The 27,606-nt window shown below is 36.2% G+C and overlaps 1 protein-coding gene across 5 annotated transcripts; it reads right to left on the reverse strand.

Annotated features, from left to right (window-relative positions):
- Positions 1 to 120: 120 nt before the first annotated feature.
- Positions 121 to 13,222, reverse strand: qtc (GRIP domain-containing protein quick-to-court). 5 transcript variants are annotated; one of them, XM_074105789.1, is made up of 6 exons: positions 12,751 to 13,222; positions 6,225 to 6,490; positions 4,670 to 5,713; positions 4,014 to 4,115; positions 2,987 to 3,079; positions 121 to 1,283 (listed from the first exon to the last, which is right to left on the reverse strand). In XM_074105789.1, exons 2-6 carry the CDS (start codon positions 6,459 to 6,461, stop codon positions 1,080 to 1,082), a joined length of 1,680 nt encoding a protein of 559 aa, XP_073961890.1. In that variant the 5' UTR covers positions 6,462 to 6,490; positions 12,751 to 13,222; the 3' UTR covers positions 121 to 1,079. The 5 variants fall into 5 exon arrangements, with proteins under 5 accessions (XP_073961890.1, XP_073961893.1, XP_073961891.1 ...); XM_074105792.1 differs by lacking the exon at positions 12,751 to 13,222 and adding an exon at positions 10,096 to 10,203; XM_074105790.1 differs by lacking the exon at positions 12,751 to 13,222 and adding an exon at positions 6,634 to 6,935.
- Between the last annotated feature and the right edge of the window lie 14,384 nt (positions 13,223 to 27,606).

A 27,606-nucleotide genomic window follows, 5' to 3' on the forward strand; every position in this document is an offset into this window, starting at 1 on the left:
TTAACTTTACTGGACGTATTTGGTAGCTGCCTCATTATTATTTTAAAATAGAATGGATGCAAAATCACCTATATCCAAAATGTACCCATAATCTGTTTTCCCTATTTGCATAATTTATCAACAACTTAATTACTTGCATGACCGAACACTTATTCAATTTGCCAAATGCAGAAGTAGGTAAATATAAGACCAAGCTAACTTCAGCAATTCTCAAATTGAGAAGTGCGCTAATATAAGATAATAAATTTATTATGAAATTTACTAACAAAGGTACTTTAATCACAGATGTTACATTGCAGTGGCAAGAATTTGATGGATTTTGTGTTAAGACCTTTTATTGCCGGAATTACATTTGAGGATAAAAATTTCTAGTGTGGCAAGTATAATTTATGTTATTATTTACTTATTGTATTATTTATTTATAGATGAATTGAAATCCGACCATAATTTTTATCCTCAACAATACTCCGGGTGTGTGGTTGGTACACAAATACGATTTTAAATCGATGAAAGTAGAATTAAAACAATAATATGCCTTGATTCATATAACCTGATATTATGTAAAATAAAACAAATGCTGACCAGCATGCAAAATACTAAAACTAAGAAAAAGATCACATAAAAATAGGAAAACAACACCAAAAAGACATAAACCTATAAAAACGTAACAAAATGAATGTAGCAAGTACTTAGGAACGATGAAGTTTAAATCACTGTACTCTTAACTTAAAGTCAAATTGCACTATTTTATGAGAGCAGAAACTCAAATTCTTTGGCCTTAAAACTAAAAGGAATTCACAAATTCTGTATCTAAAATAAATTCGATTGAATATCTTATCTAAAAAAAAAATTAAGAGTAAAACCACACAACTTAATATTATGTGCAAAATATTATGCTTTGTATGTAGGATTTAATATAATATTCAATCTAGTGCACATGATCTCAAAATACGATTTTTACATGTATCGTCTCGGACGACACGCAACTTTAAATTCTATCTAAGTGTATGTAGCAATACTAGCAAATCAATTTATCTACGGATTCTACGGTAAGGGCGTATCACACGTTCACAGCAGTCTTATGTCGCTCTGGCCTTGCGGATGTTTTGCTTCTCTGCGTCGGTGAAGCCGAGGATGTTCTCTATTGCATTGAGATGTCCTTGGTGGTTCTCGGGGTCAGTGAGGAAGTAGTAGATCGCAGACTTGAGAAATTGCAGAGTAACTTCGGGATCCACGTTGGTTTTGTTGCCCTTCTGGGACTCCACGATGCGACGATACATGGCCTGGAATAGATCAGTCAATTAGAAGGTGTTCTAAAATATTAACGAATTAACGCTGCAGCTCAAAATTACGTCTTAGGGCTTTTAAATTGTCTCTGTTCTCAATATCTAATGCTAGCACCGCACTTCACAATAATTAGTATTAATTTTTCGGTCACTGCGTGCCCTTCCCATGAATTATGTATACTTTTTTATGTAAAAGTTGCCCCCTTTTGCATGCGAATATGGCGAAGCGTAGTGCCAGTATGCATTTTAGCTGCAGCACTTGGCACCTGAACTCTATTTAAGAAAACATGCTGCTCAATTTTAACTATTAAGCTTAAAAACTTTAAACTATCATATTTAATTTTCTACACAAGTAAACAATGCGATTTTTTTTCAACATTTCACAGAACATATAAATAATTGAACACGATTTCAAACCTTAATTTCTACTGAAATAATATGTAATACCACAGTAATACAAAACCTTTACCTTACCTTAATACATTTTCGACCTTAAAGATTAAATAAGTAATAAAAACCCAAGTACCTTTACTACGACCCAAAACCAAAAGAGGCTGTTTCAAATCCATTATATCATGCAAAGCTTATTTAGGCCAGGAAAATAAGTAAACTACGAATGCAAGTTAATTTATGCTGTTTCTGTTAAGACCCAAGTTTACTAACATTACATTGGTAAAATTTCTGTGAAATAAAAGTCGAAAATTAAATTTATTTATAAATTTCTTTTGTTAGTAAACAGTGGGCTGAAGTTTTACTGCTAAAGCGCAACTACGTACAGTCAAGTGCAAAAATAATTATCTATTGGAACCACTCAAAAATATGTTACTACGGCCTTATTGCGTCGGAATAAGAGGCTGTGTTACTTATTTTTGAAACTTTGAATAAGTTCATATTTTTACACTTGACTGTACTACAAAGTTATTGTTAGTAACTACTTAAATTTTGAGGTAAACCTTGCAATAAGTCTGAAACAATATGAACTTCAATATATACTCAGCGGCACAAAATTTGGCCCACGCTACATACAAAATTACCCATTACTGCATACATTTGAGGGCCAAATTTTTTATATTATGGTATTTTAATTACATTTGCATGTTAAGATATTTCTTTTTAGATAAAGTTTTATTATTCATATTGCAAGCTAAATAATATATTACATGTAACTGTTGTTTCAGCCTTATTGCTCGATTTTACTTCCAATATTTTTTATGAAACAAATTACTAGATAAATCATAAATATTTACAAGCGGAATTCAATGTTAACTTTAGGCACAATTAAAATAAAGAACCTTGACTGACTATGTAATATAATGAAACAATAAATTCTGCTAATATGTAAATAACTGTTAATACGCTAGTAGTACAGATGTATTTCAGAAGCGACTTTAAACGCTATTAATACTAAAAGAGCTGCAAACGGGATGTGCATATCTCGCCCTCTGTTTCACCCTAAGTAAACTGTCACTTGTATCAAATTAATACACAAAAATCTGTGAGCATGATCAAAAGGAGTACAACTTAAAAATTATGTACATATTCGTAGACCATTATGTACCATTATGAATTAAGTAAATTACAATAAAATAATTTACAATTCAAAATATTGTGCGCTAAAGCAGAGTGTATGTTACAAAATAAAATATTTAGAAAACATGGTGTTGAATGGTGAATGTTCTATCCAATGTTTAATATCCAACCTTTCGAGCTCCTAGGACCCATAAAGAAACAGCCTCCTTTGCACTTAGCAGTACTTTGGATTTGGCTGTTCTGTCTTCCTTGAATGCCGTGTCCTGGAATGCACTACTCATTAAAGCGGGTTTCTGTTAATTGCCACTACATGCACACTACAGAAGACTTGTGTACAATCCTGTGGTTAATATTCACTTACAGAACATCTGGCTGGGAGCCTCTAAACAGTAACTACATTTAGTTTGTTAGCTTGTTATTGAATGAAAAACAGTCAACATGGAATGATAGATGGAGTAAGGTAATTTCAAATTTAATTTTATCTAATGAGATTTGTACACAATCCTGCATAAATGTAGTTTTTTTTATTTGTCTGGATGGCAAACGAGAGCAAGTGGGTCTCCTGATGGTAAGAGATCACCACCGCCCATAAACATTTGCAACACCAGGGGTATTGCAGACGCGTTGCCAACCTAGAGGCCTAAGATGGGATACCTCATGTGCCAGTAATTGCAGAATGAATACATTTATTTGATGACGATGCTGTCACGTCATACGCGTTTTAATTAATTTCAGTTTATATAATCTTTTTTTTACAATAACTAACAGTCAACCAAACAACTCTAAAATTTTAATATTTTTAAATATTGTTCAGGATAATTAAGATATTGAATTAATGTTACAAATGTAATGAGCCTTTCAATGTAATCATTTTGAGCACCGTAACCGCTCATCTACTCCTGCTGCTGACTGTTCATTTGAAATTCAATAGAAATGAAACAATAAAGGGTGAAGCATGGCTGATGCTGTGATGAACTGAAATGCAGGAAGTTGTGTTTATATTATGAAAAATGATGAATAAGTATAGATTTTGAAGGAGATTATCGAAAGATATTTCAAATGATTTTATCAATTTAAAAATTGGCAACTTATGCAAAAGTGCTTTGAAGTTGTCTAAAGATAGTTTATTATGATTATTTATGATACCAAAAGTTATTGCAGTCAAACAGGTATAGAAGATGCAGCTAGGCTACTTACTCTGACGTTTTCAAGCTCAGTCTGCGTGATCTGCAGTTGTTCCAGCAGCTCCTCCACAGACACCCGGCTCATTGGACTCTGTGATCCGCTTGCCTCACCATCCTGAAAAAAAAGTGGATTTAAAATTATGTTAAAAATATCCTAATAGTGAAGGACTATTTTTCTGTCCATACAATTTTAGAAATAAAAAATATCACGCAGACTGAGCACAACCAACACAATATTTTTAAATTAGAAAAAAGCTTCTACTGACAATAAAATAAATCTTAACCTCCTGCGGCCCACCATACAACAAAATATAACATTGAAATTTAAAACTTAATGTCTATGAGACATTAAGTTGAATTTATTTTTTTGTCAATTTGAATGATACAGAGAAAATGACACTTTATTCCTTTTTCAAAAGATATAAGTTCTATTGCTAACAATATGTACTAGTATTATCACTGAACCCCAGGAGGTTAAGACTTGCAACAATATGGAGTAAACAAATAGTAAAGTGATATAAATAATTAATGCTTATTTATATTAATCTGTCATCTCCCAGGATAACAGGATCAAAGGAATTTGGGCACAAATTTGTGCCTCTGGGAGAAGACAGGTTAAGTTTCTAAGGAATGTAATTATAGCAAATTTAACTTAATTATTAAATTTACCTTATTAACTGAATAGTTTGCAGCTTCCACACCCTTATTGTACATTTGTAAGTACACAGCTCGGTGGCGGCTTTCCTCCTCCTGCAGTTGCTTACTCGCCTCTTCTAGCTGCTTCTCCAGAATATGTATCTTTTCTTTAGCTTGCTCGTAATTTGGCAGCAATTCACAATATCGTGTGTTAACATCAGCTAGTTTCTGAAGCAGCGCTTCTACTTTATCATTATGAGCTTTCTTTAATTCCTGTGTTTCACCTACATGAGCTCTCATCACATCTTCAACTTTCTTTTCATAATATGAGATCAAGCTCTGGCGATCCTCATCACCATTTAGTTCGACCATACAGGATGCATCGTGAGTCAACATGTGAACAGATTCTTTGGAATGTAGAGAAGAGTTAGTGAGATCATCAAAGTGACCAGAATCTGTAAAGGAACCTTGCATTTCGCTGTTGCGGCTCCTGGTTGGGGTTTGAGCTTTGAACAGGGGGCTGTCTGTAACATCAAAGGTATGAGGTGCATCTTCTGTTTTTGGGCTCTCCTGTTCAAGTGATGCTTCATCAGCATTTTCTCTTATAGTTACAATTTCGCTAGAGTTAGACTTCTCATCTGGGGAGCAGATTGAAGCTTTGTAAAGGCGTAACTCCACAACTTCTTTAGTGAGATGAAAAATTTCACTATCTTTCTTGTCTAAGTCTTTTTTGGCTTGAGAGAGGAGATTTTTCAGTCTACGAATTTGTTTTTGAGCCCTCTGGGTAGGAGTCAGATATTCTTCTCCAGCAAGACCCGCATGTGATGAACAGTGAAGAACATAGCGCATGGATCGTCCACTGAACGTAGTGCCATTAAATGGTGCATAACCAGCATCCACTGAAGCAGCAGTGGCAGCACTGCCATAGCTGTGTAAGGACTCATCATCAGGCAACTCCTCGGGAGATCCAGGTGGAGTGTGCGCTGAATCTGAGACACTCAGCTTCCCGTTCTCCATGCAGTGCTCTTGTATTTTCAGGCCGGATTTGTTTGGCTTTTGAGCATTCGAGCTAAATGACTGGAAAAATCAAACAAAGTATTAAATGTTTGTTCATAATAATAAAACAAAACACAGGACAGGTTAAATTACAAACCTATAATGATGGCAGCAGACACTACTGCACAAGTATGGGATCTATTCAATAGATTTATAATAAATATTGTAAATGCTAAGAAATATAAGATATTATTATGTATGTTGTAATTATATACAGCAGCATCAGGGGATGACAACAGTGTTCAGTTAATCATTATTAAAAAAAATTATACCTAACACCTTTTTAACACAATGCTGAATATGGATAGTTATGACCTAATTTTTGCTACAGTTTTAAATTAACCAGTTTTCTTTTCCTATGATAACCTCACTTTTTGGAAATATTTTTATTTATTTATTTTTAGACTAGTCTGCTTGAGTACAGTCAAAGTACAGTGCATACCGTCGTTTTTAGTTGACGTAAGGCAAATTTGCGTTTGGTTTGGCTTGAGTAGCCATGGCAATATGGTACCATACATACACTGACACTTACTTGGCTCCGAGCGCGATGGTTAGGCTCCACGAGACGGTGCCCATCGTGGTGGTTTTTCTGATGTTCCGTGATTATAGGAATTGAAATTAATTTCCTTGTAGAAAGAGGCGAGCGCTGCACCATTTTTTCACCGCGCAGGCGCAGTGACGAGGTGCGGCGGAAATTGTTTGAGACATTTCCCGCGCAGCAGTGCTCATCGTGGTATTCCGGTATTCTTCTGTTGGAATTTCTGTTCATTTTCTTCAATTATTCACATATGGGTTGCGCTGTAAAAATAAATAATTCACGTGTCAAAAAAACAGTGACAAATCGGCAGCGGCACGACCACAGATTAAGAACAACAGTGATCTGCAGCTGCAGGCAGATATTTACATACCTGCGGCCACCGAATATACGGCACGTTACTTACGTTAGTACAAACACAAACAAGCAGCGAGACAGTTAAACCCATGTTAAAACCATCTTTTGTTCCACTTGCAAACAATGAATTTTAATTTTGTTGTCATTAATTTTCTTTTGTTCACGAACTTCATTTCAGTTGAGTTGATGTCTCAGGTTGATGTAAACGAGTGATTGAAATAGGAAAAGCTGATAAGCGCTGTTATTCCTTGCCTTTGTTATCAGTTGCATTGCACCGCTTAACTTAAGTACCTAAGTATTGCAACATTACAATTTGCAAACGAAAATTACAACACGACGCTCTGATAAGTTAAATTTGGAACCGGAAATTGTGGGTACAATCATCAGTAAAGCTAAAGGCATTTTTTTATTGCCACTAATATATTTCCTACCTCGATTTTTTTCGAGAACAGGCATAATTGTTAGCACTTTCAGGAATAAATGGAATGGATAAATAAGTATCTGCCAAAAAAGTTACAGGGACGTTATTCCCTTTAGTGTTTCACTAGCGTCAGAGTACAGGAATTATGTGTAGGCAGGTAGGTACTTAGATAGTTACCAGTCTATTAGCACAAACCTAGCTGAACCCCTTGGCAGATAGGCTATAGGTAGGCACCTTGTCGCGAACAACAACACTCAACACTGGGATGGTTTGAGCATAGTGTTAGTCTTAATAATTTAATTATATATTTTATACAACCGGTACCTACAACTTGGGAATCTTCAAAAAATGAGCTTACTCATATTTCTCAAAGGCCCGGCAACGCGTCCGTAAGTCTTATGTTATAGATGTCCATGGGCGGTGGTGATTGCGTTTAATCAGGTGAACCGCCGGCTCGTTTGCCCCCTATCATATACAATCATGCGGGTCATCTGATGGGAAGCAATCACCGTCACCCATGGTCCTATGGATACGCAACAAGGGGGATATCACAAGTACCTACGTTGCCGGCCCTTTGAGGAACTGATAGGTTTTTATTTTTTAAAGATTCCTGTGTTGTACCACTCCGGGAATGCTGACTGATGCTGGAATTGCTTTTTAGTTTTTTTTTTATGTAAGAGGAGGAAAATGAGCATGCGGGTCACCTGATGGGAAGCAATCGCCGCCGCCCATGGACACCCGTAACGTGAGCTTATTAATAAATTTACAATGGATAGGTAGGTAGAGTGGATTTAGAACATTCTTATTCGTATGTTAGGTAGGTCCATAAAGTGGAACGCACCATTTTTATTGACTCCGCCATTTTGATCGACTTGTGCGTCTTGTGAAAGAACATTGTTGTAATCATTTATATGTACCTGCAGGTTATGTAAGCAATTAGATGCAGGTATCATTAGTAGGTATGATTCGATTACAGCTTGAATCGTAACATTAGTATTTTGGTATTTCTGATATTGTTACGTGCTTTATGGAGTAAAGTAGGAGTTGAATGAGTTTGGAATTGAGGAGGTAATAGGTACATTTGCATTTCCGAAAAAAAATCTATTAAACGAGTACCTAGGTAAATTAACTGTTCCGAATAGCCATTCAATCGAAAAAAAATAGTGTTTTTCCTTTAATTTCTACAAAAATAAGAAATACGTTTTTTGCGATTGAATGGCTATTATTATTATTATTTTTATTAAAATAATTAAGTATTTTTGGTTCGGGGAGGCTCGGCGAAATAAAGGTTGGAAAACACTGCGCTATAACGTCGTGTGGTGCCATCCATCGCAACTCTACCATACATATATCACGACTCATACATTCCAAATTGCGTTGAAAGGCGTAAGAAATAATGAATTTTATTTATATTTCTCTAGTATTATTTGTTTTAATCAGCAGTAAGTTTGCTTAGCCAAATCTAAGATTTTTTAAAAACAAAAAAGTTTTTCGTGTGCGCCTTGGTGCAGCTGCGTATATAGTGCTGCACTAGTGGTGCACTTAGAGCGTAAAACCAGGCAATACGGGGTAGGTAGATAGGGCAGAAGTACCGTTTGTGGCCACTGTACCGTTTATAGCCTGTTTAACTATACGTTTGAAATCAATTTATACTTAGTAAAAAACATTACAAACTTTATTAAAAGAACCCCAACTAAACTATTTAAAATAGTTCGTTCCGTATTCCGAATATTCCGAATGTGGGAGAAATTTTCACTAGTTCAATTTATAGTGTAAGTCAGAGTCCGTGGGGCCCCTGAGCTTAGGGGCCCCGGGGCACTGCCCCGTCTAGTCCTTCGGTAACTACGCCACTGACGGCACGTACGCAATTCCGGGATGTTTTTTACATTTGTGTCGATTCAATTCGCAGATGAAGCAAGTCATTTTTAGAAATACTTATTCTGAATGCAGAATAAAACAAAGTCTCCTTCCAGCAAAATATTCTATCTAGTTAGAGTATTTAACTAGGTACTTTCCTTTCATGTCGCGTAGTCTTGTGTCACACTGTAGGTATACCTATATACCTACATACATGTATACAAGTGTATAGAAGAATATTTACTTTATCTACCTACATCAAAAACACTCGGTTAAGATAAATAGTTATGTACTTACCTATAGACTATAAATAGAGTATAAACCCTACCTACCCCGTTACCTATAGAGTATAAATGAAGTCCACGGAGTAAGTCTAATAGCGACTGAGTTATTAAAATTAATCTCTATCGCTGATCTCTATTAATTTTCTAGCATTTAGCGGATAAATAGTAAAAGTATAAATATACCAATGTATACCGTCAACAATAACAATAGGCCATTAAAATGATAAAGTAAGTATCTAACTTATCTACGTATTATAATATGTAGAAGACAACAATCATACCCACAAGAAATCAATTCCATAGAGACCGTGGGATCGGGAGCATAGCGGTTGCCGCAGACGACAATTTGTGAAAGAGCTAAGATAATTTGTGTCTTTACAAGAATCTTTTCTAAATATGGTGTTTTGCAGCGCCATCCCGCGCCACGAATGCGAAAGAACAATAACTTCGAATATAGTAAACAGGCAAGTAAATAAAAAACGAGACCAATGTTCGTGTTCGGTCTCATTTGAACGGCAGCGGCGGCTCTCTTAGATTTATTACCGCTACGGTTACACAACCGAGCAAGAAACGCCCGCTTGCGGAATATCTATTGCGAGACTCACTTAGGCTCAGTTTTTGTTATTCGCGAGTTACTTAAAATATACATTTGTTTCCTGGTAAAGTTAAAATTTTTGTTCTTTTCAAACATTTGCCTAACTCACTGGCGCGGCGTCAGATATTTCCGTGGTATAGTAGAAGCAAAGATCGCTACATCTTTCATTAATTCTGTATGTACTGTTGTCCTATTTTCTAAATATTGGGCAAGCCGGTGGGAATAAGGTTCTACGGACTCTTCGCTATTACTACCAAGTTACTTTTATAATTAAGTAAAGGTGTCTATTAGAAGACTCTTGTAGGTTCTACGAGTTCCTTAGTTAATATATAGGTATGCAATGCACATACTTACTTATCAATAAACTGGTTGTAACTAAATCAACACCTCACACTATAAGTATGTTTAGAATTTTCTAACACTAAACGTAAACGGAAACGTACTACTATAGCTACTATAGCTTAGGCTATAACAGCACCAACTGACATTCATGTATTATTTCATTATAGTTTAATTTAGACGTACCTACCTACTGGCACGCTTCCGTTGCCTGTCACCTTGACGATTTTTATTGCACATAATTAGGTAGGTACTTATACCAATTTTTGTTAATTACCTTGAATGGCGGATTTGTTTAATTTATAATTATTTATTTCGCAAGTAGGCACTTAGAAACCGAAAAATTAACTATGCTATGCGAATAAAAATAATAATGCATAGTTAATAATGCAGTTTGTCGTTAATATCCAATGATTAAATAGTTACTTAAATTACAGAAAAATCGTGTTCAGCTTGTGTGTGAAGTACTAGATACTACACTACTATAACTCCATTTATTTTAACATTTGAAGCTGAACGGTTTTGCACACGTTTTTAATTGAAACAAAAAAACTATCTGAAATTGTGTTAACTTCCATAGTAAAAACTAAATGTTATTAAATGTATTTTTAGTCCATTTGTGTTCGAAATACCGTGCAACGTGATGCGTTACAGTTTGAACGTTAATTCAAACCTTGAATTAAACGGAGTGTACATATTATATATACCTACCTCCCGGATTTTTAATCCCATGGAAATAACGTAAACAAAGGTGTTGCCGTTATCAAAAAACATTCGCAGAATTCAAGATATTTTACTCTTTCCACATTTGCCAGAAATCGACTTTCCATTAAAAACTGTATTTCTTAATCAAGATAAAATATTTTAATTTACTGCTGAAATTCTTTATTTTGGCATTTACACTTTGGTATATTAACTTACAAAGATAATACTGTTTTCGTATGCATGCATAATTTATTTATTGTCCTGGTATTACACCCCGGTTTTTAAGCTGTGGGCCGCTTGCTGCGAGACGTCACTCAGTGCACTAACATTCGAGACTGAATTCGTATCGTAATCGTTTTCCAGTGAGTCTTATTCTGTTATTTTTTTTACTGTCCACATTGGTGTTATATTTTTAGTTGTTAAGTTGTTCATTGTTAGGGTTTCCGTTGTTTTTCGTTCATTGTTGTATGAAAGGATGGACTCCAGTCCGAGTACTTCTCGGTCAAAAGACGACTTTTATAAGTTGTCTCCCGTAAAAACGACTCTTTTATCGAAAATAGACCAAACATGGTAACAACAGAACTTTATATAACTACTTAATATTTCTAGCGGGCCCATACCTTGAAATCCCCTGAAAAGTCATTTTGACAATGACGAAACTTTGTTTACATTTTTTCCGTGGGATTAAAAATCCGGGTTTAGGCTACGCATTTATTACGTGAAAGTCTAGTCTAACTAACTAGACACCTTTTATGACTTGGATTTAACTACTTATGAGTCATAATAATAAAATAATATCTTATCGGGCAACATAAATATTTATACCTAGCTATTGAAATCAGTTAAAACCGATAATTGATTTATTTTTGAAGTGACTAGGCACATAAAATTTAGCTCGTAATTCTGTCAAGAGCTTTACTTTTATTTCTTTCATGCATCGATTATGTTTGAATTAAATATAAAATAAATATTACATTGTTTATTTGTTAATCTTGTTCTACTTAATTGGCGTATAATTTGTAACTAAAGTGATGTAGGTAAACAAGTTGTACCTATAGTTAATTTGACCTTTCTGTTTAAAGGAAAATAAGTTTATTTATCTGTTCATTATTTTTACATAGCACAAATATTACTTTTACATTTATTTTGATGCCTGTTATAACTATTATAGCTGAAACGATTTTATACCAATCAACGTGTATGGGATTAGGTTTGAAATTGAAGTTCTACACTTAGTATTTATTAGAATAAATAATTAATTCATGAAATAGTACCTAGGTACATAGCTGGCGCAGGCACACAACTATCGAATGCTATTAATGATTGGCAGATTTAACCGACAATCCACTTAAGGTTTATTACAGCTACGTGTTTTTTCTAACTAGCAGTTACCAGACATGGCCGGTTGAAGGCCAAAGTAAAACAGCACAAAAAATAATTGCTTATACTGAACAACTCTGTAGCGAGTGGGTATAATATTATACTTATCTACATTTTATGTTATGCTTCTAAAATAGTTAATTTTGTAGTTAGTTTTACATGTGATGTAGGTATCGGTTTTTTAATCAAAAACTCCGACTAAAATAGTTTGTAATCATGCATACCTACTTATATGCCGTGATTGAATCATCATGAAATTTCAATGCATTCAATCAGTGCATTGAAATTTCATGATAATGAACAATGAAACATTCAAAAGAAATCATCGGTTTTTTATTCGCTGAAATTACGAGTTGTAAAAATTATTATACTAGGTTTTTATAGGTAAATCTGCAGGCTAACGAAACTTAATTTACTTGGAAATAGTTTCGTATCCAATGCCAGAGCCTGGAAAACTATCTTGTAAGAGTTACATAAGAATTCATCAGTAACGTGTAGCTGAAAATTAAAGTAAATTAGCGCACGAAAGTACGTGTAACATTAACCAATAAATCGAAAGGAAAATTATGAAAACGTTGCACTCACTTATAGTGTATTGCGCGGAGTTTCTAATATCCATCGCTGCCGTTGAACACATTCGTAACACTAAGTTAACACATCATACTCAAAGGGTACAGTCGCGGTTCGGTCAAATAGAAAAGTCGTTTTCGTTCGCACACTTTTCGTTTGATAACTTTGTTAGTATCAACTTAAACATCGCAAATTGCATAGAGTAAACCATCCACAGTAACTTTTACACTAAGAATGTTGCGGCAAGTAGTCGGAGCGTGCTTGGTCAATGTTTGTTCACGGTGCTTGGTGCCGCCACCGCCACCGCGCGAGTGTCCTCGCCCCCCGCGCCACGTCGCTGCCTCATCCACGGTGGAAACAGTACTTCTATTGTTATATTTTGACACAATTGCTACTGCGCTTTGGATCAGAAAGTTTGTAAGAACTGTATATGGGTTCTATCGTCTACTTTTGAATATTATATTAATGTAGAGCCACGCTGACTGCACTGCGATCGAGCTGCGTTACGATGCGCCTGTCGAGTCGAGCCCTGCGCCATCTGGTGCAACGTTGTAAATACTATTCGCAAATATGTTTTTATGTAACCTAAGCATTAGGCAGGTACAACTGATCTAATCTTTTGCAACTTAAGACTTCAGATTTTATTTTATTCTTTTAATTTTACGCATTGTCAGTTATGCAAGAACGTATTATGTCTTTTGTATGTTTTTTACTCTGTATTTTCATAGAAGCAGTTGTCGCTACGACTTGAACTATTGGCATAGATTGCTTTGATGTATATTCTTAATGCACATGGAATGGCTTGGAATGTTAAAATTGGTTCGTTCATCGTCCACGTCCACGATCTGCCAATACAAAATGGTCGATAGCTATGCGGATGGAAGTTATTAATTCGCGAACAATTATGTGCGACATAGTCTGATAACCGTGGAAACAAGTTACACGTGTAGGTACGGGTTGTGTTCAGTTTTCTAATTTGTTTTCTTTTAATTGATAGAAATCTGGATAAACCATTTTTGAAGCGATTAGGTACAAGTCCAACCTGTTAATCGGCAGCGCTGTGATGCAATTACATGGGTACCTACATTGTATGCTATGTCTTTGAGTCTATGCTTGACTCTTATATTTCAGACTCAGATTATAACAACAGTTGCTTGTAAATAAATTAGACAACTTTACCAACATTTATTTTAAATTCTATATTACAAGAAAAAGCTGGTCTGATTGGTTAGTTAGCCAGTTGTCTCATCAACATCAAGCTTAAACTCATGTATATAAACAGATGAAACCTTGCTCTACTCGTATGCAAAGCCACTTAACCTTCGTAATGTTGGCACAGACTATATAAGGAACTACATTCTTAGCTAGTCATTAAATTCCCACAGGATAAGAAGTTCTGCAACAGTGACGTCGCCGCGGACATACACTAGTTGTATTTATATTGTTACCTACTGCAACCGTGAGGTTGTACTTAACATATCTAATCTACACTCATAAGTTAACTGGGAGATATTCCTAAAGGGGATAATTTAGCTAAGATTTCCTTTCTATAATTGTCTTGTACTCTGGTACTTTTCCGTGTTATACACAATAAATATTTATTCTTAAATTTCAAACGGGTTAAATTGCATTTTAAAATTTAAATTAGACTTCTCACTAAGCACTACATTAACTGATCGTATCCATCCGGTATATTTTGATGCTGTCGATAAACACAAAACATATCGCCTTCAAACATTCCCTCTCTAAGTTATTAAAAGTAATTGCTTTTCTTGGTCCTAATCCTAATTAAGTAACGCAATTTTGCGTTTTATAACATTTTCCTAGATGAAAAACTTAAGAAATGCAAGTAAAATACAGTAACGTGTCTAGCAAGTGGGTAAATATTTAGCGTTTTGGCGCGTTTTTTTGTTATTACTGTTTCAGCAAGTAATTATAATGAAAAGAGATGATGTTCAGGATTAAATTTAAGAAAGATAACGACAATACCGATGCTAAATCTAGCGTGATCAAGATTCTTGCGAAGTTTCCTTCCGTTTTGCATTAGCGCAATAGAGCTCTCCTTCCGGTCCGTCTATCGTCTGCCAGGTTGGTTCTACTGCGAAACGGTTGGAGTTACATCAGGTATTAAATTTTCACAGAACAAGCATCTTGTTGACTTAAAGCCATTTATTGTCAAAGAATATTTCAACTTCATTTTTAAAAAACATTATGTAAAAATTGCATGTAGGTATGATTTCATTAATATTAAGTATGAAAAACGTACATTAGATAATTGCTTTTGGATTTAACAGCTGTCACCGTATTTAATTTATAGGATACAACTGTGTAAATATTTGTGTGTAGTTAGCGTACAGAAAAATAAACAGTACAAGCTACTACTAGTACAGTACTTGTGCTAGTAACACAAATTGTGAATCATTTTAGTGTCAAAACAATAAATAAAACTTATTAAACTTACTTACTACTGGTAGAGTTAATCTGAAAAGATACAGTCATCGCACTTGGCGACGGATTTAGTGGTGATAATTTTTAGGGTTCCTTACCTCAAAAGGAAAAAACGGAACCCTTATAGCAGGGTTACTCAAAGTGGGTACGCGAACCCCTAGGGGTTCGCTATTCGACGGTAGGGGGTTCGCGACAAGGTTTACGTGACTCCAAAAACCACCAGGCTGCAAGAAAAACTAAGACTAAAACTAGCACTAAAACTATCTCTTCTCTTGTCTTTGTAGTTCGCTATCGTCTAAAAACTTTAACAGGGGTAAGTGGAGCCATATGTTTGAGAAAACCTGCCTTATAGGATCACTTTTGTCCGTCTGTCTGTCTGTCAAGACCCCTTTTCTCGGGAACGCGTGGAGGTATCAACCTGAAATTTATACCAAATACTGAGGTCTACTGTCCCTTAGAGCTGTGAAAAAATCATACTTCTAAGCCAACGCAATCAAAAGATGCAGCAGTTTATGGTGCAAATTTCCGCAAATTTTCGAAACTCGCAAGGAAATCAAAACCTACAGGGTACTTCCCGTGAACTCAGAATCTTGAAATTTGACATGAAGGTAGCTATTATAACACAACCAACTAGAAAAGTCTGAAAAAATCTTGATTTTTTATGTCTGTCTGTAAATATCATCTATATATATAAAAGGCAAAAGTGATTGACTGTTGTATCAACGGACAGCCCAAACTGCTGGTTCTCGGATTTCAAATTTAGCACGTAGGTTCCTTTTAAGGTCTAGGGGTGCACTAAGAAAGGATTTTTCTAAATTCACCCTCTAAGGGGGTGAAATGGGGGTCCAGTTAGTATGGGGAAACAAGATTAGTAAGACTATTTTATTCGAAACTTCACAGGAGTATTCTTAACAACAAATAAGTAAACACGTGTTTCAGGTTTTTTGAGAATTCAACCCCTGAAAGGGGGTAATGTGGTGACAAAGTCAATCGAAAATCAATCGTTGATATTTCAACGCACAGCCCAAACCACTGGACCTAGAGACTTGAAATTTTGCACATAGATACCTTATACAATGTAGGCATCCACTAAGGAAGGATTTTTGGAAATTCTAACGGTAACGGGAAAGAACGGGATTTATATATTCGATTCCGAGTAACCCTATTTGACCAATATAATCTGACCCCACACTGAGTACATTTTGCTTAAGAGTAGGGCTCTGCATACACTGGATATTTTAAATCACTCGGAAAAAGCGAGAAATATCTTCAAGACACGATTCTCGTTTACTTACATACCTATTATTGTGTACGGAACCCTCGGTGCGCGAGTCCGACTCGCACTTGAACTGTTTTATATTATAATATAAAATTATTTTCTTTTCCCACAATAATTACGCGCTCAGTTACGTGGGTGAACACTTACCGGGGTTCAGCTGAAAACCAGCGCTGCAGCTCTGGTTACAGGGCTACGGCACATGCTGAGCTGAGTCCTTTTGGCATCACATTCAGCGCAACGTCTCTAATTTCTCTCTCTTCTCCTATTCATGTTTTTTCTGTATTTTTGTTGTGATGTAGTGTGTTTTTTATGTCAATACATGTTGTGAGATTGAGTTTGAGTGAGTTTGAGTTTGAGTTAGTAGATATACCTAAGGTTTATTCGATGAAATGTCTAAGGAACATGCAAGAGTTATGGTTTCAGCTCAGTTTGTAGTGTACAATCGAAGGCAAAGGTATGTTTACCTGTTTGTAAATTATTTTCAAGCAGCCGAAGACCGTGTCAAATGGAGAGCTATTGTCCGGAAAATGATTCATGAAGGGCACAACCCTCAGCAACGAGGATTAGAACACTAGAAGGAGGACATTATTTTAATGCAATGAATTGAGAAAACGTTACTACCTATACATTGTACTAAACCGTATACACACCTCCTATAGCGGATTCAGGTTTTAGAACCTACCAAGCCGGCTGGTCATAGGCTGCACAGCGCCAAGGTATAAACAGCAGTACTTCAACTATATCGTATAATAAACAATTCTGTGAATCTACATACCTATATTTTTTATATCCGTAGGTACGTCTATTATCTTTACCGTTTTCCATTCGAGTTTGCCCGCTATCCAGGTGAGTTAAGGCATGCATTTATGTAGAGATGCGTAGGTACCGACAAAACATGCATATACGAGTGTGAATTCGGACCTTTGTTTGTAGATTGGTTATACTGTATTATCGAAAATACTAACTGAAATATAGATGCATAGAAAAACCAGAAAAATAAGACCAGCGCTAGGAATCGAACCCAGGTCCTCGGCATTCCATGCCACGTGCTATACCACTACACCACCACTGGACAGTGATACAGACACGAATTTATCCTATGCACCACATATCTCTGTCTTATTTTTCTGGTATTTCAGTTTGTATTTCGATATGGGTTTTACGGGATGACCGTAAAAGTAACAAAAAATTTGGAATTGAAATAAATAATACAAAAAGATTCCAAAAAAAAAAACTTATACTATACATATATGGTTCTTGGTTATACTGTATTATTTTATTTCTACTGTGACATGACAGCACGCCCAACGTAGCCAATTAAAGTAGATAAACGCCGCGTTAGAAGATTCTGCTATATCTCTTCTGAAGATTTAATGAGTACCTATAGACGGTGTATTAATTTTTTTTATGAATCAATATCACGTTCATACTACTTAGTTAGATATCCATTTATGAAAGTTTTGCTACACAAGGTCGAATATAAAGATGTTGCTCATTGCCAATACTGCTACCTAAGTACAGTCGAGTTCATAAACTTGAGAGCAAAAATTTGATCAAAAAAATCTGAACACGACTCTATTGTTAACGGCGTAGAGGCGTGTTCAGATATTTTGGATCAAATTTTTGCTCACAATTTTATGAACTCGACTGTACATCTCAAAACATAATGCACTTTCTAATACAGACAAATATACACGTACCTGGGTCAATCAACTATTTTACCGACACTTTGGACGTCTCCTGCGTTACCAAAATTGTCTCTAGCGTTACCAAAAAAAACGTACTTCCAACAAGATATTTCGCGGTTTAATAGCTTAAACTTACATAGGATGGCATGTATTCATGTACACCATCTATTAAATTACAGAAAAAACATGTTTACCTACAAAAATCTGCAATTGTTTGAAAAATGTCGCGGACAGATTAGTGTCGGTAAAAAAGTTGATTGGCCCACCTACCAATAACAGACTCTTTTTCTACACCGCTCTCGTCATTATACTACTATGTAGGCAGCTCCGGTAGGCAGGTACTACGCTCTTGATAGAGTCGTCATTTGAGGATTTTGAGCCTATTTTGAGCCCTTAATAATTAACAGTTTCTCAGGAAAAAGTGTGATGATTTCCCCCCCACTTTCCACTCTTCAGTGCTGGGGCCTGTTTGCTTGGTAATAGAGCGCTGCTACTCACTCTCACATCCGAACCCGCATTCACCTGTTACCACAACCACCACACAAAAGGGGTCCTAATATTTACTTGTACCTATATGAAACTTGTATTTTTTAGAAATTTTGTAACTGAACTTTTTTTTAAAACCAATTATGACATTGGGGCTTTCAAGAAAAGGGTTTATACTTCTTTTAAAGGCCGGCAACAGACTAGTGACTCTCCTTGAGTAATTGGTCTTGATAAGCGGCGGTAATCATTTTCCATGACATGACCCGCTTGCTCGTTTGCTATGTTCTCATAACAATAGTAAAAGTATTTCACACACGACTTTTTAAGGAAATATCACGGTTAAAATTCTCACCAAATGTAAAATATTACAGATTCGCTACGAACCAGGCGTCAATTTAACCGTTGACAAGGTGAATCGTAAATAAACATATCGTATTGTCCATGGTTCACAATAAACTGTAAATTTCCTTTTCATTGTAAGTACCTGTCGGGTAACATCGGAGCCACATTTACCGCTCGAGTGCTCGCTCTCTCCCGATTTCACGGGAGGAATGATTACATTTGCATGCAGTTGGTGCACCGGCCAATTATTAAAGTGCATCGTGTATCAGATAAGACTAAAATGATGCATGTGCGAGATCATACACCTTAAGCGCTGGTTTAGAGTCTTAAGAGCGTCATCATCTAGATCAGTGAATATGTGAAACGAGTTTGAAATTACTCCAATTACATAAATTGCACACTTCGCAACATTGTAAATTTAGTATATGAATCTAGTATAGTTTGTTATGTTGTTAGGTTTATATTATTAACGTCCTTCTTAAATGGCGGTTAGACTGTGTAGATTGCGGAGGTTTGAAAGGAAGTTGACTCATTTGAATCTCCAACGAGGGAATATTTTTGAAAGTTAATAGGTATTTAGGCCTTGATAGTTTTAGTGTAGTCTGTAGCAAAATTTAATGAAATAAACCGGAAAATCGTGTCTTAAATCAGGTTTAGCTCTACATAATCTCAGCCTATATCTGCCTATAGCCTATATAACTTCACACACACCATTGAATTACTTGCTCGTGGTAAATTTTGAGAGGCCATTGGTCAAATAACTAGGCCACCACGGTAGCTCTTCTTCTGGGAGATACTGCACCACTGCAGCATACTTATATAAAATGTATTAAGTTACTTTTACAGTTCATAATTAAGGTGAACAAATTATTAAAATCTTATATTCAAAACATATCATTATTGGTGTTCATAGGAGAATAAGAAAACAGAGCATTATCCTCTAATGGTTGAACGTTTGCTGTCTCGAGTTCACCGACATTTACGTACCTCCTCACATACTCGGTACCCTATAATAATGTACTTTTGCAAAAAGTTAATTTGACTGTAATGTCATGCCACGCTTTTTTATTTCTCTGTGTGATCCACTTATCTGGCAGATCCAGCACAGACTACAAATTAACTAAGTATGTATCTTTAAGTTAGGGATCACACTCACATTTTTCATTGAGGACGGTTTCATCCGATTTAGAAACTATTTATTAATTTGATTACTAAACAATATTTGTAGGTTGACTGGTAGAGATCCCTTAAATAATATAATAATAGGATAAGTTCGCCTTTGTACATATATCTCAATGTTTGCCAATTGTGTTTGTTTACTTATTTTGTACAATAAAGAGTTTACGTACCTACATAATTCAGTACAGTTTATTTAATTCAGATTAAATGCATATGAGGTTAATAACAATGACTTAACAGGTTCCCTGTCCCGAAGCAATGTGCAGCGTTCTTTGGAAACGTCACCATCGTAATGATTGTACCTAACGTAATATCCCCAATGTGTTTAATGTCCTCATAGTAATTTTCATTGGTGTGCTTTATGAATAAAAATAATATAATATTAATAATACGTAATAAAGTTTATTATTTATCGAAAGAACAACTGCACTACCTACTTCACTGGCTGACGCACATGTGCTTCATGGACGTACCAGTAAAGTCACGCATGAGGCACATGTGCTTCATGAACGTACCAGTAAAGTCACGCATGAGGCACATGTGCTTCATGGACGTACCAGTAAAGTCAAGCATGAGGCACATGTGCTTCATGGGCGTACCAGTAAAGTCACGCATGAGGCGCATGTGCTTCATGGACGTACCACTAAAGTCACAAGTATATGATCGTTTAAAGTTCCGTGTGATATCTGGTATCACACTCGCACTACACTTTTTGCTAAGGATCGAGTGACGTCACGGGTCCCCCCACAACTGAACTTTGACGCGCTTCATCTTTGTTATTTTTTGTTTGATAAACTAAAGATAAAACGAGCCCAATATTATCTGTTAATAAAACTGAAGGAATAAATAGACTATTATTTTTTGCCCAGGAATCTACATAATAGGCATATTAGGCAAAGCTCTGCGCAGGGGGCAAACCTCCATGACAACGTCAGTTCTCTTTATATTCTTCACTTCTCATGCTCTAAAAGTAGGTCAATATAGCCTTACTTCTTTAACAGAAAGCATTTTCTCGCAATCGAAGTGAAAATTAGAGTTTTCACCTCAAGACTAAAAGTCATATAAACCCTCGGATAAAGAGACACCCTCGCTGGGCTTATTTTAGTCCCTCGATAAAAAATATACTATTGTCACCATGACAGATCATGATCAAAGAGTATTAGTACCTATAGAAATCATGACATATTTATTAGTAACAAAATAACATGATTGTAACGATAAAGCTATATTTCCAAAAAAATAATTGAAATAATATGACATTATGGCATTTACATAAAGATACTCAAAAAACTGTTTACGGTTTTGTGCTAGTGCTGCACTCTGCCGGCAGAAAATTGCAGTAATATTCCCTTAAATACTCCCTATGACACTGCAACTTCGAACATCCGAGACGACACGTGACTATTGGGGAATGTAGAGTTTCATTTTTTTTTTGTTTAATCTCTACAAAGGATGATAATTTCTATATCACTTTTATCCATCATTAGTTAAAAAGAGAAGGCATGTGTATCTTAGGAGCGAGTGGGCCGCGTGGACATAATGTGTGCAGGTGCGTGAGTTAGCGTGTCTTCATCTCGCGTTGTCTGGCAGTGACCTTGTGCGGCGGCTTAACCCATTAACGTTTGTTAGTGTCATTGTTTCACGTTTACGTCAACTACGTCAACAACGTAACATGTTTAAGTGTACATTCAGATACGGCAACTAGCGATATCGAATTGCCATTTTACATGCTTTTTGCGGTGAACGATTCTTCTTTTGAAGTTACAAGTACTTGCCTTTGCTCGCGATTTTATCCGCGCAGAGTTGAGATTTGTTTATGTATTATTTATTTATTGATTTATTTATCAATAAAAAATTACAGAATTGCAGTAATTATACAAATGTGCTGTAAAATTCAATTAAGTATACATTGCATAAGTATGCAAAAAATACAAAAAGAGGAACAAAAAAATTACTTACTTAGGGATTTTTCAATGTTATCTTCGTCGCTACCCTAAAACGACGGAACACCTCATGCTCCGGCCAGAAGTCGCAGCACAGGAACATTGCTACTTTTAAATTTAATTTATTTGTTAATTTAGAGTAAACTATCTTCATTCCAAATATTTAGTACTTTTAGTGCGAGGAAGTAGCAAGCAATGAGCATACTAAATTACGTACTCACACTCTTAAAAAGTTTCGCACTTAAGGTTTCGCTTTTATACCCCATAACAATTACTTTAGGATCAGGATAGAAGTAAGTCTGTGTCAAAATTCGGGAACACATTGTCGAATTTATAATATTAGTTGATGTATAAGGGAATAACTCGCTGGGTGAATGCACCACTGGCACAAGTAAAAATATTAAAATAACTATTAATGAACTGTAACAATACAATTATTATAGTCCATGATTAATGGTTTACTAATGTTTCGGCGAATAACGTTTGGCAACCCGTTTCATTTCGCAACAATTCATTTCCCAATCGTTTAATATTTCTGAAACAGTGAATATTTCAGAATTTTTATAAAACTAACCTAACCTAACCTAAAGGGCCTAAGGGACGATGGCTCTGAAATAAATCCTGAAATATTTACAGTTTTAGAGTTTGCGAAATGAAAAGTTGCGAAATAAAACAGGTTGCCAAACGTTATTCGCCGAAACATTTCATCGCAGTTCCATTGCAGTCAGCACAATAGGGAATATTACGCAAAGCACAAACCGTAAGCAAACCGCCATGACAACGTCAGTTCTCTTAAAACAAAATATCATAAAATAATATTTTTTTATTCGACTGGATGACAAACGAGCAAGTGGGTCTCCTGATGGTAAGAGATCACCACCGCCCATAAACATTTGCAACACTAGGGGTATTGCAGACGCGTTGCCAACCTAGAGGCCTAAGATGGGATACCTCACATGCCAGTAATTCCACCGGCTGTCTTACTCTCCACGCCGTAACTCAACAGTGCAAGCACTGCTGCTTCACGGCCAGGATTATCAGGCAAGATGGTGGTAGCAATCCGGCACCTATATATAATCTATATTAATAATTTCGTCAAGGGGTACGGTAGACTCGAACGAAATGCACATCAAATTGAAGAGCGTAAAAAATTAGTCGATCCGAGTCGACAACATATATCCGCAAAATTCGGATTATGGAGAATTTCGTTAAATTCTAATGGCACTGACAAACAAACCGCAGTCGCCATCTTGGTAGTTAATAAACGTTCCGTTTCATACTAGCTAGCTCTTAGATACGGCTCGCCTTCAACACATCGCGTGCGTCACGCCAAAAAAGTATCCATTACAAAGAACTGTGACTCATGTGACTGTGTAAAACGAAACGTCTTGCCGGAAAACTTGAATGGATCTTATCAAAACTCAAAACTATCACCAACTACCTTCAACTATAACTATCTTCAGTTGTTGACGTTTGTTCCGAGTCGACAACTTGTAGGTAGAAAATTCGGATTTAGCGAGTATTTTCAATAAAAAATGGAATAAATTACTGAGTATATATGTATAATGGCGTTGCGTAGTAAACATGTCAAAGTCATCACATCAAAGTGGCGTGAGTGTCACGTCATCACGTGTCACAGGTTTGCATTTCGTTCTCCATTGTGACCTTTTAAGGGCCCCACACACGGTACGATTCGTCGATTTCATCAGATCGATCGTACAGACGGATCGTACCTTATATGGGGCCCTTTAGGTCTAATTTCTTTGATTATGAGACAGACATACGTAGTCGGTCCCAAAGTTCTGTCACTGGCATATTATTTTTAAATTTAAAACATGATTTTAAGAAAATTTGATTGAATTCCATTTTTGAATGTTTGTCAATTATTTTAAAACAATAAACAGTCATTCGCTGCAATTTCTCACGATGGAGTGGACGTTGAAAGAAAACCGAATAGCTGTTTAGCATTGCACCGCTGTGGGCACTCGCCAAGTACCATTTTCAAGTTGCTCAAAAACGAAAATATAACGCTTAGGTTTGTGTACCGTACGATTGACAGGTACAATGAAGTCTCCAGTGTTGAGGACAAGAAAAGAATTGGCCGGCCTCGCTCCGTACAAACACCAGCAGTGATCAAAGCGATCAAGGCACGCATAGCAAGAAATCCTGTCCGAAAACAGAAGTTGATGGCTTTGCAGATGGGTGTCAGTAGAAAAACGTCAAAAAGGTTTTAAACGAAGATCTTAGTCTGCGAGCATACAAAAAATAGAGTGGGCACTTACTTAATGCCCGTCTTAAAACAATAAGGTTTAAAAGATCCCGGAAGTTGTTAAAGCGGTACGCGAAAAATCGACACCGTGATATCCTCTTTACAGACGAAAAGATTTTCGATATTGAAGAGAAGTACAATAAACATAATGATAGAGTGTACGCTAGGAGCTCTGAAGAGTATTCTCTGATCTTATTACGGGCCAACTGATGTTCATTTTTGCGAAAAAGGGGTCAAAATCAGTGCGAGAGTGTACCAAGAGACGGTTTTGGATAAGCATGTCAAAGATCTGCCCAACACGCTATTTTCAGGTCATAATTTTGTGTTCCAGCAGGATTCTGCGCCAGCACACAAAGCCAAGACCACTCAAGCCTGGTTTGGCCGTCAAAAACGACTTTATAAGACACGAAGATTGGCCTTCCTCCAGTCCGAACCTTAATCCTCTGGACTTTAAAATTTGGCAGGTCTTAGAGGGGATGGTCTGTGCTAAACCCCATAAAAATTTGGAGAGCCTGAAGTCATCTTTAAGAAAAGCAGTCGCTGAAATAGACATGAAAATGGTGCGTGCTGCGATAGACGACTGGCTGCGCCGATTAAGGGCCTGTATTAAAAACAAAGGAAGTCATTTTGAATAATTTTAAGTACTAAATTTATTTTTTTTATTAAATGTACTTTAAATTGGTATATAATTTATTAAAAACTGATTGGTACTTTTGTTTTTATCATTATTTTCATTTGTGACAGAACTTTGGGACTGACTACGTAGTTATTTGGGCAAATAAGATTTAGGAGAAATATCTACTGGTGAAATACCCGATACGTAGGTTAGCCGTTAAAGTGTTTGTGATAATAATTAAGGCTGGGAATATACGTCAGATTTTTCGATAAGTACGACAGTCTTTACTGGCAAAAAATTTTTTCAAACATATTATTATGAGTCTACATTTTACCCGAGCGGAGCCGGGTTTTCATCTAGTAATATTATATTCCTACGGACTTTTAAAAGCCATTTTTTTTATTCGACTGGATGGAAAACGAGCAAGTGGGTCTCCTGATGGTAAGAGATCACCACCGCCTATAAACACATTCAAAAAACTATTTACGATTTATGCTAGTGCTGCATTCTGACGGCAGAACATTGCAATAATATTCTATATCTGCGATTGAAATGTACTGTACCATCAGCCAGCCAAATAAGTGGTCTATCAATTCTTAAACAAGTTCCTATCAAATGAATATGTCGCTAAAGTCGAACTTTCAAGTTGACAGGCACCTCTATTGGCATTATTGTTTTATGACATGCAAACGATTATCAACTTTAGGGTGGTAGAAAACATATTTGGCTGATGGTAGAAAACATATTTGGCAGTCCGTCTAGATAGGAACTGGCTCTAAGTAGGACAATTAAGCACTTGTACGAGACTCTACATTTAGGGTATGGCCACCAGTGGAAATGGGACGTATCTAACTACTCGATTCTGCTTATCATTATCTATCAGACACCTGATGATAATATTAGGTTATCAAAATTATCAGTAGGATCGATTGCTTATCTAAGTATTTCAGTTAGAAAATGATGAGAAGGAACTTTCTGTATAAAAGTGGTGCAATAACGGGATTAAAAATAAGAAATCAATATAATCAGCGCAAAATCATAAAAAACAAGAAATATGTAAGATTGCATAACTATGTGTGAAATCGCTGATTATTTATATTATTGGTTTGTGCGGATGAATAAATTGTTGTTATATTTATATCGTACTTCCTACTAATATTATGAATGCAAATGTTTGTACGTCTGTTTGTTTGTTACTTCATCACGTATAAACCGCTGAACTGATTTAGATGAAATTCGGTATACAGATAGTTTGAGTCCTGGGGAAGGACACAGGATAGGTAGTTTTTATTTTGGAAAATTGCATAGTTCCCGTGGGATAGCGATAAACGAATTCTACGCAGACAGAGTCGCGCGTGCGCAACATGCTAGTATTACCATGTATTACATAAAATAATCCTTACTTCTACTTACGGTACACTACTGCCTAGGTAATATGAGAGTACGTGTATAGATCATTATGAAGTCCACAATCCCAAAAAAAAGTCACTCCATCAACCTACATTTAGATGTTGTGTCAAAATCGATCTAATTAACCGTAACTAAACCATAACTAAAACGTTCTCACGAACACTCGAAACATTTTCCCACGGATGGAACCCTTATAGTCTCGCCATGTCCGTCCGTCTGTCCGTCTACCGTCCAAAACGTCCACCACGCGTGGCGCGACACGCACTTAGTTTCTTTCAGTTTTATTTAATGTTACAGCTGTATGTAAATGAAGTCTTGTTATGTTTGTGTCTTGATCTTCAGACCATATGGTTCGATTTAGTCTCGTATGTTCAATAACAAGTTATTATTGAATATGCGGTACCAAACCAAATAGGTATCTTACTTATTGATTCAACTTATGTTTATAGACGAATAATTAAAGCAATTAAAAGTAAAAAAATATATTTTTATGCAAGAAATGTGTTTTTTAGGGTTTTTTGCTCTATTATCAATGGCAATAGGCTAGTGTCCTAAAAAATTCAAATTAGTCCTTCAGTTAGATTATGTCACTAATATTATAAATGCAAGAGTTTGTAAGTCTGTTCGTTTGTTTGTTACTTCATTACACCTAAACCACAGAACCGATTTAGATGAAATTTGGTATACAGATAGTTTGAGTCCAGGACAAGGACAAAGGATAGTTTTTATCCCGAAAAATTGCATAGTTCCCGTGGGATAGTGATAATCAAATTCTGCGCGGGTAACGGCTAGTCAGAAAATTTAGAAACGTATCTTTTATTTTACTAAACAAAAATGATGAAGATATAGCCAGCCAGTTAAAGTTCAGAAGTGGCAGTTGAAGTGGCAGTGGGCGGTACACATTGCTCGCAGGACTGATGGCCGATGGGGTCAGAAGGTTCTCGAATGGCGTCCGCGGACCGAGAGACGAACTGTCGCTAGGCCTCCAACAAGATGGAGCGACGACCTGGTTAAGATCGCGGGATCGCGTTGCATGCGGAAAGCATAAGACCGGTCAGAGCGGAGAACCTTGGGGGAGGCCTATGTCCAGCAGTGGACGTCTTTCGGCTGACATGATGATGATGAGTTAAAGTTCTGCGTGACGTCTTGCCAAGCGACCCTTTAGCACGACGTGACTTCATCTTTGTATTTTTTTGTTTCATTGACAAAAT

The sequence above is a fragment of the Choristoneura fumiferana genome, chromosome 23, assembly GCF_025370935.1.
Source record: "Choristoneura fumiferana chromosome 23, NRCan_CFum_1, whole genome shotgun sequence".
Classification (NCBI taxonomy): Eukaryota; Metazoa; Arthropoda; class Insecta; order Lepidoptera; family Tortricidae; genus Choristoneura; species Choristoneura fumiferana.